The sequence below is a fragment of the Condylura cristata genome, unplaced genomic scaffold (assembly GCF_000260355.1).
Source record: "Condylura cristata isolate star-nosed mole 26May11 unplaced genomic scaffold, ConCri1.0 scaffold00001, whole genome shotgun sequence".
NCBI lineage: Eukaryota > Metazoa > Chordata > Mammalia > Eulipotyphla > Talpidae > Condylura > Condylura cristata.
Window position 1 is genome coordinate 86447089 of NW_004567102.1, and position 13530 is coordinate 86460618.

A 13530-nucleotide genomic window follows, 5' to 3' on the forward strand; every position below is an offset into this window, starting at 1 on the left:
CTACTGAGGCGTCTGCCTGCGCTCTACTGAGGCGTCTGCCTGCGCTCTACTGAGACGTCTGCGCGCGGCCTACTGAGGCGGTGTGGAGTAGAGCTGCTGTGAACGCCGCAGTACTTAGATGTGTTCAACTAAAACACGTGCGCCCATGGCCTGCCCTCCTGTAACGCCTCTGGAACTCCTGAAAGTTGACATGGTTCTGAAAATCATGAAACCTCTTTTCTTGTGGCTTCTTGGTGAGCGTGAAGAGCCCGCCAAGCTAGGAAGTGTCTCTTCCCTGCGCCCATGAGGGTGTGGGAACGTTGATAGAGTTTCTCCCTAAGTCTATTTTCCATGTTTAAGCACATAGAAACCTGAGTGATTTATACTCTATGTTTTGTAATATAGTTCCTAGCAGTGAGTAAATGTTCTGGATAATGATTTCACTGATTATTTCAACAATACTGAATTGCTAGTGTTCATTTTATTTGTAAATATCTTTTTTTTTTTTTTTTTGTATAATCTCGGCCCTACACCCTGTGCTGTTCACACAGTCACTCACTTGGCAGGGAAGCCGGAAACCCACTCCATCGGACATCGAGCAGAACATCCTAACGGCCGAGTGGCCCTGTGGGGGTGGCCAGGCTCCTGGGGCCATTCTCGGTCTCTGTCCCCGGCACAGCACGGACGACAGTTACCGATGCCTGCAAGGCCCCCAAATCCAGCGCTTCCTAGAGCTACTGGCCTACTGTGAAGACTAATCAAATTTTAGAACCCAAACCTCCTGGCCTACCATGTAAACAATGTTCTCCGGAGGCCCAGCAGATCTGGTGCCACCTCAGAAGCTCTGGTCACTGGCAAGGCCAGGACCGAGGGTTCTAGTCAGACTCTGCGGCTTTCCCCGCCCTCCTCAGTCCAGCCCTTCCCCTCCATGCTCCGGGTGCCGACTGCCTCACGCCAGAGTGTTTCTCTCTCTGGGACCCTTGATATTTAAAGAGTCCCTTTCGGTGGGGAAATGTATCGTTTAAATACATTTAAAATGTGAGGACCCTGGTTGGGTTCATTTACATACGTCAGAATTTGGGAAACATGGCTTAGGCCACGGGCACGCTGTGACCTACGGCGAGGAGCGAGCCTGCCTCCCTCACCCCTTCCTGAAGACCTTTGTCTACCGTCGCGTGTGTAAGTCCGAGCATAGTCTGTGAAATAGCCAAATACTGTCTGCACAAGAAAAACCAGAATTCTCTACTTTTTCCTCCCGGTGCCGCCGCTCCTGCTCTTCGAGCCGCTGGACTTCGGCCAGCTCCAGGTTGCGCAGCTCTTCGTAGGCATACTGCCGGGCCTGCAGGTTGGCCAGCTCCTCCTCCTCCATCACCTCCAGGAGGGCCTGCTCGATGGTCTTTCCCACCAGAACTTCCAGCATCGGCTTAACTTCAAGGTCAAAGTCGAAGAGCTTAAACACACAGAACAGAGCAACTCAAAAACGGACGCATGAAGCAACGGTGCATGAAGCCTCCAGAAGCAGCGACAGGGTCCTACCAGTGTCCCTGTGCGCCAGGCACCCCGCTGGCGCTTTATTTGTCCTCAAGTAAATCCTCGCAGCAGCCGGCAAGGCACACGGAGCCTCAGGATTTCATAGGCAAAATGTGATGGAGCCAACGCCATGCAAAGACCTACGTGGTCATCAACGTGAACCCTGGCCCTCAGAATTGTTAAGCTCAAACTCCGAAGCCGCGGGAAACCCACGTCTTTCTTACTGTCTGCTCGCCGGCTTCATTTTTACTAGCTGCTTTCGATGAGCAGGCCTCACCACACAACAATGGCTGTTGTGGCGGCTCAGCTCTGGGATATGGCGGCAAATAGACCCGTCAGCGCAGGTTGTGAAGATCTATTTTCCAATTTCAACAATAGTTCTTTCATGTTCTCAAGTCTTAAATCCCCTTTAAGTCAGTATACACATAAGCTTTGCCTCCTTTAATTCCACAAAGTGGGCTATTTATGCTTTTCAAGTTATAATCCTAAAATGTAACTATTTTAGGATCGTTTCTAACAAAGAGATTATCTTCATGAAAGTTATGAGCTCTATAGACAGTCAACAGTAACATCTTTTACAGCAGAGGTAGCATTTTTCCTTATTTGGTACAAGCCTCCCTTCTAGCCCCACATTCGAAGCAAGCAGGGCAAAGGAGACCCGTGAAGTAAGACGCAGATGTCCTACAAATATTTCTAGTGATTTTCATTCCTTAGCAAAAAAGGAGGGGAAAACATTGAAAGGCCCTTTCGGTACTCCGGGACAAAATTATGATAGACAAGTTTGAAAAGCAATCCAGTCAGGAGGCCCTTTCTGACTGAACGCTCCGTGCCCACATTAGCCTTTACCTAGCTCGCTTTACCTCTTTAGAGAGAAGACAGAGGGCAGTTCAGTCGTGTACTGTACCTCTCCTTCTAGTATCTGGGTGGCCACATCCATGCCGGTTTTGGCAGGAATAAAGAGCGGTGTGGGTGGTCTGTCCAAAAATGCATCAGTCTGGCACTCCATGTCCACTTCTATGATGCGGTCAGCAATTTCTTCGAGGTAGAGTTCTGAGAGAGTATCATATACATTGAGTTTGAGATTCTGGTCCGTTGCAAGCATAGCCGAGCATCTGAAACGCCAGCTCCCCTCCACAGAGTGAGCAGATCAGAAATAAGCCTTAGAGTGAGAGAGCCCGTGGTGCGGCCGCTCCTCATGCGAGCTCAGCGCCTTTCGAGACTGAAAACTAAGTCTGCCAGGCTGATGCCCGGGAAGCACCGAGCGTGGCTTGTGAAAATGGGACCGAGGGAGGCAGGAAAGCACAGATGTGCGCAAGCTACACGGTCTACCAGAGAGGAGGAGCTACTCACTCCTCTGTGTAAATAAGCCCAACATAGGAAACGTATAAAGATTTGAAAATTCCTGGCTATTAAAAAAATGATGTGCCGTGTCACTAGGTTGCCTGGCCTTCCATGCAGGCTTTTGTAAATGTGCACGGGAAAACATAGCACACCCTAGGAATAATTTCTGTGAGGCAAGGCAGTGGCCTCATGCAAGAAACACTGGAGTCAAATGCTCAACGAGGCAAGTGGCGACCTCTTTGGGCCTCAGTTTCTTTATCTGTAAAATGGACCTGATTCTCCATTACCCAGATTGTTAGTAATAACAAAGGAGAAACACAGGGGAAGGGCCTGGCAGAGTCTCTGAGATACAGGCAACACGCAGCAACAGGCAGCTGCTGTGGTGTCACCTACTAGCCTGAGCGTGAGTAAACACTAGCAGGTAGCACTCAGAACACGACTGTGCTGTCTAAACACAAACATCTTCTCGTTTCAGTCTTGGCCTCAAGCTAGGGAAAAAACACAGGCTGGTTCTCTCCCACTGCTGTCCAGAAGGAACTCTGCTGAATCCACGCGCCATCTTGGCCGGGCTCCAGGGGATTCGGGAGATGGTGGCCCAAGGAAAGCATCAGGTTGTGTCTGATTATCTCGTGTCTGTCAACAACAGCCAGGCCCTGTAGGTGTCTACAGGTAAGAACCGTTGGGCAGGCAGGAGAAGCCTGAGCCGGGCCTAGGAGAGCCTGTGGCCCTGGGAGTGAGCACCGTGTCAGGAGCAAGAGGCCGCAGAGGGAGAGGGGGTGCGCTCTTAACCCGAGGGGCTCGCTCTCCTCGGGAGACACTGAATGTCTGAGCAGCGCTGCGTTCTCACTGTCTGCGAAGCCCAACAGTGACCCAGGCTTGACCGTAAAAAGGAAAGGGGTGGGGGAGCGTGATCCCAGTTTGAGGACAGGTTATGTGAAAAGGGGTAAAGAGATCAATTTAACTGTAGCAGAGCTTTTCCCCATACTCTGTCTCACAAGTCTAGCCATATCTAGTATAACAGTATAGATACTAAATGGATTTCTCCTACCAGGCCCTGAAGACTTCCCCAATGACACAAGTAGCTAAGATCATAAAAAAATGAGCTGACTTGGAAAACCGAGTGCGCCCGTGGCTGAGTGCCCATGGCCGGGCCACGTACCTGTCTGCACATCCACATGCTTCCTGCCTTCCACAGGCTCTGGGGTTCGCGGTCTGAGCTGGTCTCGGGCTCGTTTTTTGGCAAGAGTCTTCCTCTTAGCCTGCTGGAGTTTCGAAGCTTCTATGGGGTCAGGCCGCCCGGACTGAGAGGGAAAGAAAAGGCCTCTGAACTCTCAAAGCGCACAGAACTGCTATTCCCAGAGAGATTCCTGGAGCATCTGAAAGCACTTCCTGATCCCCCGGGACTGAAAATTTTATTTGCACTTGGCCAGACAATCCCAGAGTGATCCATGAGGGACCTGGGCACGGCCGTGGCCTGGAGCACTTGAACAGAACCCCACCTCGTAACCTGTCTTCCCGTTCAGGCATGCTTACCACAAAACCCGGGTACCTAGTAAAACTGAGGTGACCATTTGATCAATACATTTTAGTGTGTCACTAAGAAGTTGAAAAACATTAGCATTTTATTAATCTGAATTTCATTTTTCCAGAATTTCCTTAGAAGATAATATTAGCTCACAGCTACCTTATGACCCAGCAATCTCACTCCTAGGGATCTATCCAAAGGACACAAAAACATTAATTCAAAAGGATACATGTTTATCACAGCACTACTTAAAATAGGTAAATCCTGGACACTACCCAAAAGCCCAAAACTAGATATTAGATCAAGAAGATGTGGTACATGCATGTAATGGAATATTACTCAGCAATAAAAAAGGTAAACACATGCCTTTTGCAGCAACATGGATGGAGCTGGAAGGAGTCATGCTCAGTGAAATAAGTCAGAAGGAAAAAGAAAAATATCAGATGGTTTCACTTATAGGAGGAATTGAGAACCAAAAAGGACATGGGTGGGGGGGAGAGTGTATTGTTATTACAAATACAACGCAACGTGATGCAAACAAACCGACAATTATAAATCTGAGATATCCTACATGGGAGGGGGACAGAGAGGGGTTGGAAGCGTGGGGGGCTGTGGGGATAACAGGTGGGGGGCTATGGAGGAAGTAAACATTGTTTTAAAATGAACAATAATATAAATAGATATTAAAAAAAAAAGACCTTATTAGCTCACAAAGGAAACCTCTTCAGGCCAAACAGTTAGTCAAGTACACAGAACAAGAGGTCGCTCAGGGCTAGAAATATGACTCAGAGAGATTGTGCCACATCCGGCAGTCAGAGCTCCTGGCTACGTCTTGTTTATAGTCGGTCTCCAGGTAAACATGAAAGGAGGGGAGATGTTAATACTTTGCATGAAAAAAAAATCAATATATAAAATGGGCATTCTCAACAGTGATATTGAAATGGCAATGTAATAACATTAAAGCTTGTTAATGAAGAAAATTACCTGTAATCCCACATTCTTAATGCAGTGGTTACCGTTGCCTGAATGCATTGCAGCGTTCCCAAAGTGGTGAATCCCACATTTTGTGTGGCTTTGCTAACTTAACATTCTCCTAAGCTTTCCCCTCCAGACACTCTTACCTGACAAGGCGGAAAGAAAAGCGTTGGTTCTGAGCTCAAATTCCAACTCCTCCATCTGTGGGTTGGGAGGGTTAGGAAGGCTTACACCGATAACCTAGTTTCAGATACTCAGTTTCCTCATCCGTACAGTGGGAAAGCTAACAATGGCTCAGGTTTCGGTTGGAAGGAACAAAACCAACGATAACACAACGAGCCTAGCATCAGCCCGGACAGAAGACCACTCCTCCCTGTTGTAAATGGCTCTTCTTTCCTCTCCTTTTATGGCAACAAAATGACAGCGGAGAAAGCCGTCCGACTGGCTATTACTTTCCTGATAAAATTACTAATTTGCTTTTAGGGCTGTTCAACGAAGCCCCCTTTTCTTTGTGTATATAGACCCCATTTTTTATGAATATCATCCTTGATCTCTTTTCATATTCGTACTTGACCAGGATCATAAATGTCAACTCTCGAAAGATTTGGGGTTATAGAAATGCAACGAGTTCATTTACAGAAAGGCGTCGCCGACCGGACTGTGCGGCAAGACTTCCTGTTTCTTATTTGTAGGCTGAGTAGTACTGACCGTGGCTACAGCTCACGGGTAAATGTGCAAATCGCTCAGCCGACCGTGGGCACGTGGGGTGCTCCGTAGCTTGGCTGTTGAAACAGTGCTGCCTGGAACCACGGCGGGCAGCGAGCCCCTCACACCGGCTCTGCGTGCGTTAGGGAGACGTGAGGAGTGGCGTTACTGGCTCTGATGTTAAGCCTATTTTTGACATTTTGAGAGACCCACACTGTTTCCCACAGTGTAGGGGCGTCCTTTTCTCCACCCTTTGTCCATCTTGAATTCTCCTCTGGTGGCGGTTCAAGCTTTGGGTAAAAGTGTCGGCACGTTCCCAGCACCGTGGGTTTTCTCTGGAGCTCGAGAGCAGACTTCCCGCCGAGGAACTCCCGTGCCCGGCTCCTCGCGAGCGGACGGGGTGGGCTCCCCAGCCATCTGCTAGTGTAGACAGATGCCGCAGTGGATGGGATTCTGCCCGGGCATTTTCTCAGCCACTGCACACGAAACCCCATCTCTGTGTGGACACCGGGGCCACGCTGCAACGTCCCCACGTGCGACGACCTTGACTGCTTTGTCAGCTGCCTGCACCCGTGGGCGACTTCTCTGGAGACCAGAGGGTGGGTGCTCGGCTTGTCCCGGAGCGAGTGGCTGCGGCCGCAGAGTCCCAAGCTGGCGGCCCTCCTTCCCGACCTCCGGCAGGAGAGCTTCCCCGAAGCTGTTAGCCTGCGGCTCTTCACAGGTGGGGACCTGGCCCGCCATGCCACGGGCTTTCTCTTCCACATGAGCTAAGTTTGCAGCAAAACAGAACCATCTGGCACATGCCCCAGTTTCTGGCTGTGTGGTATCCCCGGCACTCGGCCAGGCGGTAAGTGTCTCTAAGGACTGGCCCACGTGAGGCCCGAGTGGGCCTCGGGGAGGCCGCAGCTGCCCGGCTGTCTGGCCTTGGCCGGCCGCAGAAGCCCTCTGTTCCCAGGGGTCTCCCGCCCTCGGCCGCAGCGTGACCTCGCGGGGCAGTGGCAGGGGGCCGGGGGCAGGCGCTGAGTGTGACATGCCCGCGGCTCCAGCCGGGCTCCCCGGCACCACACGCCCCGAGCCCGAGAGGAGCCCTTTCTCTGCAGCCAGGAACGCGGCGCCTCCCCCCGCCTGAGCAGCCCCCCCCCCCCCCTTTCTGCCGTCCTCCCGGAGTGCCTGGATCTCTTCTTGCTCCTCAAGGACATTTTCCCTGGATTAGAATCGGCCCCACGGGCCTTTCCCTGGCCCAGGGGCCTCCTGTGGCTGCGCTGGGCGCGTGCTCTCAGATGAGAAGCCTCTGTCTCTCCGGCTCCCTGTGCTTCTCTGGTTTGCCTTTGGAGCTCGACGGTGGCGCGTCTGGGCTGGCGTCCTTGGGTTTCTGCAGGTGACACCGGCGCCCGGCCCTTTGCGCCTTGCGCCCTCACACGTCACTTGCTGCTCTCTGCTGGGGAACGTGGAGGCCGCGTGGCAGCCATCCTGTGGCTGGCCCTCGCAGCCTGAGGCTCCGGTTTCCAACTCTGTGTCCAGGGCCGGAGGCCCCGGCATTTGCACTGGTTTGTGTCTGAGTCACAGACGGCTCCTGAGTCATCGCCACAGAGCCGTCCTGAGTTTTAAACTTTGGTTATTTATTATATATTTTTTCAGTGTAACATCGTCCACTTTCCTATTCCCGTTCCTTTGCTAAGGTTTTCTGCTTTCCGCTGTCCCAAGGACGGTCACACGTGCTTTGGAGCGGGACACTTGCAGTCGCTGCTGGCGTGCCTGCCACCCCAGTGGCCATCGCGTGGTGAGACTCCGGGCCTGAAGCCGTCTCTGCAGCAGGAACTACCCCTTCAGTCCCAGCGTGCAGCAGGGGTGGAGATGGACGTCCAGCGGGCTCCCCACGGTACCGTGAAGGCAGGGCGCCTGTCCCACCTCCAGGGGCCGGGGGCGTGGGCTGCCCGCTTGCTGGCTGGGGCGTGGAGCTGTGCTCCGAGGGCCCGACCTCCTCGCCTCGTGTTCCTCCTTGTCGCTGCCAGAGAGGGTGGAAAATTCAGTTCCCTCCTGGCTCTGCTGATGCCGCCCCCGGAAAGCAGGGCACCCATTTCAAAGGTCGGGCACCGGCTGTCCCATCTCTTACCCCTCCCTGGCGCCGGGCGAGGACGGAGTTCAGCTTCTTGCTTGGCCGGAGGGTGAGGCACAGGACCCTTCCTACGCCTCCCTGCTGCCAGTGGGGAGAGGTCGCGCTCCCGGGAGGGGCTACCTCCTCGGGGTCTCTGCTCCAGGCCTCCTTCACCCCGACTGCTAAGTGGAGGGGCAGGCTCTTCTCAGGATGTGCCTGTGGGGGTGTCAGGGTGCAGGCTCACCCGGTCCTGAGTGGGGACCAGCGCCCGCTCCTCCTCCGGGCCTGGCGGCCAGGTCTCTCCCTGTCTCCCGCCTCTCAGAGTCTTCCTAGGCTGTCACGCCGTGTCCAGTGGTTTTCAGCAGGAGGAGGAGGAGGGAATGGCATCTCTGCGTGTCTGGAACGGGACATCGCAGCGTAGACTGGTAAGATGTCACTTGACTGAAGACCAAAAGAGCCTATGTCATGGCATCACGACACTGATGTCTTAAGAAAGGGCTACACAGGGCCCTCCCTGGTGGCGCAACGGGTTAAAGCACCGCATTATGAAACCCTCCGAAGCCACTGCAGCACAAGTTCGATCCCCGGCCAGGGAGCTGGCCCACAGGGCGCGGCAGACCTCTCCTGACCCGCCCGCTGCTCCCCTCAGCAGTGTACTTCATTGATCTGCCTGTTCTGCTCCCCACTCTGTTCCTGGTGAAGCCTCTCACCCTCCACATCTCTGGCCTGCACCCCAGTTCTGGAAGCATAAAACAATAAATCTTTAATAATTAACAAAAAAAAAAGGGCGACACAAAGGCGAGTCTCCCCTGTTTGTTCTCGGTGCGGGGAACACCCTGCTGCCGGAGACCATGCGCCAGTTGGCTCTGGGCCCCGCAGGCTTGGGTGCCCCACACGGCCTGAGCGGGCTGTGCCCGGAGCTGGCCTCGGCCAGTCTGAGGCGCCAGCACACTTGACAGGGGCGAGGGGTGGGTGGGGCCGGCGTCTCCTAGGCGGTTTGATGGCCCCTGCTCCCGGGCCCGAGACCCCCACACTGCCACGCGGCTTAGGTGCGTGTCACAGATGACCGCGAACTGTCACCCTGCGTCACCAGGGCTCGTCGCGGGACCCGCCATCCCGGCCCAGGCCTGAGAGTCAGCAGCTACGTGCATGGAGGAGCACGCTCCGGCCCTCGGCCTACGGCCAGGGAAGAGAGCGGAGACCCGGCTGAGCCGGCCGGCCAGTGCCCCGCAGACTGGGCCTCGCCTCACGCTCTCGCCAGCTGTCTGAACTGGCCGGTGATAATCTAAGCGGAGAGAGAGAGGGAAGGGCTGGAGCAGCCTGCCACCGTTCTATTGAATCCCATAAGCGCCCCGGAACTTGTGTTTTTGTGACTGTTTTTGCTGACGTGCTCCTAACGTACAGCGCAGCGTCCCACGCCTCTCCAGGAGCAGTTCAGCAGCTCAAGCCCACGCACACTGTCCCGTGGCCACGGCGCCGTCCACCTCCAGAGGACCTCACCAAAGGCCCCTCTGTACCCTCTCAATAACAACCGCCCAGCCCGCCCCTGCTGGCGTCACCCGCTGCCTGGTGCTTTGCATGCCTCCCCCGTCCCTCATTTTGCTGGCAATCCATCTTCACTTTATAAATGCTTTGCTCCGCGTCAGATTAGGCAGAAAACGGCCGTCTGCGGAGGACTCACCGGCAGCACCATCTGCAGCGCGTACGTGTTCCCGCGGACCACCCTCCGGTCGTACATGATGTTGCCGTAGCGTATGGGCTCTTCAGGCCTGGAAGACAGCAGACCCCGAGTCACCACCCTGCGGAGTGCTGGGCTCGCCAGCGATGCTTTCAACCCCTTAGCCTAAGATGAAGTGCTGTGAGAATGCAGGTTTTGGTTAGCACGGTCCATAGAATGAGGAGACAAGCGGCCAGTTTCATTCATTGCTCACGGTAAGCTTCAAGTTGGGAGTGCTGGTTCCTCTTTTAGAGAAGAAGAAACAGACTGGGAGGGGGGTCGGCTCAAGGTCACCTGGCTAGTGAAGGGTCACCTGGCTAGTAGGCTCCACACTGCTGACAGTAGCAGCCACCAGCCCTGACACGCTCAGAAAGGTTTGATTCAGGATGGTTGCTAGAATCAGGCTAAAAAATAAGTCACATTTCTCATTGTTTTCTAACCTTAAAGATGTTTTTAAATGATATTTAAATGTCCACACAACTTAAACTTGGGGGATCAGAACCATCACTGGTGAAGCACGTGCATTAGATACTTTCACTCAAAATTTATTTTTATTTTTAAGATTTATTTATGTATACATACAGAACTGGGGTGCAGGCCAGAGTTTCAGGGGTGGTGAGAGGCTTCACCAGAGGCAGAGTGGGAAGCAGAACAGGCAGAATGATGAAGTACACTGCTGAGGGGAGCAGCATGCGGGTCAGGAGAGGTCTGCCGCGCCCTGTGGTCACCTCCGGGCAGGCGGGGATCGAACTCCTGCTGAAGTGGCTTTAGCTTCTCAGTGTTGCGCTTTAGCCCGCTGCGCCACCAGGGAGGGCCTCACTCAAAGTTCTTTAAACAAGAAACTATTTGTGGCTGTGAAAGCAGCCAGGACAGAAAGGCTTCCGCCAGAAAGGGTCTTGAGGGGGCAGTTCTGTTGCGTATTTATCACAAATGGAGCCACTTCAGGGTAAACAGACCCGAGCTTCCTGAAGCCCTGGCACGCGTCGGGCCCAGCTTTCTTCCCGGCGAGCACAGCAGATGCTGCTGGTGCCTGGATGCTCTTTTCCAGGCCTCTATCCCCCCACCAGATTCTTCAGCTTCCCAGCAGCTACTCTGGCTGCCCTGTGCTGGAGGCCCTTCCTGGGGGCTCAGCTTTCGTCCTGAGTGGCCTCACTCTCACGCTTCTTTTATGAGCCATCTACCTGTAGCCCCCAATTTTGGTTTATCGTTAGTTTGCAAACTTCCTCTGAACATCAGGCGTGTACATGCACTCGACATACTCAGCAAGACCTCACTAAGATGGTTCAAGAAAATAAAAAACACTTCTAAATTATCTCATTTTCATCCTTGTTATAGCGTGCTCTCTATTTCATTAAATAGTATCACTAGCCACCTCACTGGTTTAATGTTGAAATCTGGGAGTCACCCACGAGTCCCTACATCCAGTAAATTCTAGTGATCGTGTACCCCAGAATTTTCATGCACCCACCCATTTCTCACCACCACTCTACCTTGTACTTGGACTACTGAAAAAGTCGCTTAACTGCTGGGGAGAACACTTACCTATCTACTAGTCAGTGGTATTTCTGAATGGAAAAATCCAAACATAACCCTACTTGACTAAAGCCTTCTGTACTAATTAAAGTAACAGTGAGGTCATTTTTTTTTATTCTAACAAAAGTCAAAAAGAAAAATGTCCTAACATCTACTGCTGGTGTGGGTGTGCAGAAAGGGATATGTGTGTGAAGAAAGGTGTACTGTTTATATTAAAATACATATAAACATTCAAATACATATAATCCCACACTGTGAAACTGCCTCACAGAAATAAAAAGGCCATAGGTTGATTACTAAAGCCTCCTTGCTTGTAGCGAAAAATGTGACGGAGACTGAATACCTATCAATAATAGGAAAATGCAACAAGGTGTGGTGCATCCAGACTAGGGGGTATCACGCTATTAAATATAATTGTAGAGATCACTGCAAAGAAATAAGTGACACAGCTGGTTGAGAACCATGTATAACCCTTGAGCATTGCTGGGAAGCAGAGGAAACCCTTGCACCCTTGCATGGTGCAGCTGTATTTCAGACCTTTCCTTGTCTTGTGGAGACCCGCACAGAAGCATCTGTGCAAGCCTATTAAGGCCGCTGCCACCACCAGCTCCGAGCCAGGAGGAGTGGGGGTCAGTGCTGCTGTGGGTGCGCCCGGGCACCAATGCTGGAGCCCTTTAGGAGACCTAAGCATGCTGGATATGTACCAGGAGATGAAGGAGAAGGAACTGGATCTCGCAGAATGGTGGAGGGCTGGGGAGGGCAAGCCCGCTGCAGGTGAATCTGCACAGTGCGACCTCACTAGTGCACACACACACCAGCTTGAGGCGTCACAGCTGGTGACAGCAGGGGACAAGAGTGGGGAGGAGAAAGTGCACACTGCCTTTACTTCCCCTGCCTTTTATTTTTCATTTGCTTCAACAAGCATGATACTATCTTTGTAAACTGAAAGTCACTGATAATGTTAAACTAAAAAATCAAATATTCACCTCCCCCCAACCACACATAATTCCAATGACCTGACTCAACAGGCTACATCAACGTACTAATCAATTATCTCTAAAATATTATAGCTAATGATTTTTATTTCATCTTGTTGTAACATAGGTAAGCAAGCACCAGGAAATGTTTTTGAAAGGGGTTCCTTTTAAAATTGCAGTCTTTTATAACTAATTCCTCTTCAACGGTAAATGTTCTACTTTAGTCTTCTTAAAATAACAGTTGTTTCACATGTCTTTCGCAGCAACTTGGATGGAGCTGGAAAAGACCATGCTTAGTGAGATGAGCCAGAAAGAGAAAGAAAAATAGCGGATGGTTTCACTCATAGCAGGAGTATAATGGACCAGGCGAATGGACCAGGTGCGAAAATATTAAGAATAATGAACAGCCATATACCAGAGACATTTTGTGGGGGTGGCGTGGGGAATGGGATCAAAAACGTTTGTGTGTGTGTGTGAAGGGGTGGGGGAGGGAAGTGCACGGGATTATGGTGATGGCGCACGTGTGACTTGGTGATGGGAAGCCCGCGGGGATTACAATTGAGATGGGAAAAAAATGTACAAAATGATGTAAAAATAAACTGTTATTAAATAAAAAAAAGTAAAATATAAGAAAAAACAGTCGTTTCTTTCAAGTTTTTGTTAGAGTAAGATAATTGTGGTTTAAACGCAGTGTCTGCAATAAGCCTCGGGTTACACTGTTGCCTTTCAACCATTCGTCCTTTGTGCTGAATTGCTTGTCACCTGTCAGGTGCCATCCTAAGTGAACCCGGCTCCTGCTGTCCCGCAGCCTGCATTCTTGGGGAGTTCTGCTGATCTCAAAATTTGAGGCTCAGGGAAAGAATCCTAAGGGGATCAAAACGCGGCTGGCCCTTTCTAAACATGGATGTTTGGGAGTTTGGACAAACGCGCGGATCGAAAACTCCACGTCGGGGTCCGGCACGGGCGGACTCAGCCTGATTCCGGCGACGCCGGGCGAGGGAAGGGCTTGTCTGGCTCCCCTTCCGGCCGCGCCATCGGGGCGACACCCGCGTACCTCCCTTTCCCACCTGCGCACTGGAGTCACAAACCCTACCGTCGGCGTGCAGACGGGGCGGGAGCGCGGGGAACGCCGCCCGCGGGGCGCCGGGCTCGC

The 13530-nt window shown here is 52.3% G+C and overlaps 1 protein-coding gene across 1 annotated transcript in view; it reads right to left on the bottom strand.

Moving 5' to 3' along the window:
• The window catches only part of RSPH3 (radial spoke 3 homolog (Chlamydomonas)), a 15204-nt gene extending 4160 nt beyond the window's left edge, over positions 1-11044 (bottom strand). The window contains exons 1-5 of the mRNA XM_012735171.1: positions 11021-11044; positions 9832-9993; positions 4010-4151; positions 2414-2559; positions 1226-1429 (exon numbers count right to left, since the gene is read on the bottom strand). Of these exons, the coding sequence (XP_012590625.1) occupies positions 1226-1429; positions 2414-2559; positions 4010-4151; positions 9832-9993; positions 11021-11044 (678 nt within the window). The remainder of the gene's footprint in view (positions 1-1225; positions 1430-2413; positions 2560-4009; positions 4152-9831; positions 9994-11020) is intronic.
• Positions 11045-13530: the final 2486 nt, after the last annotated feature.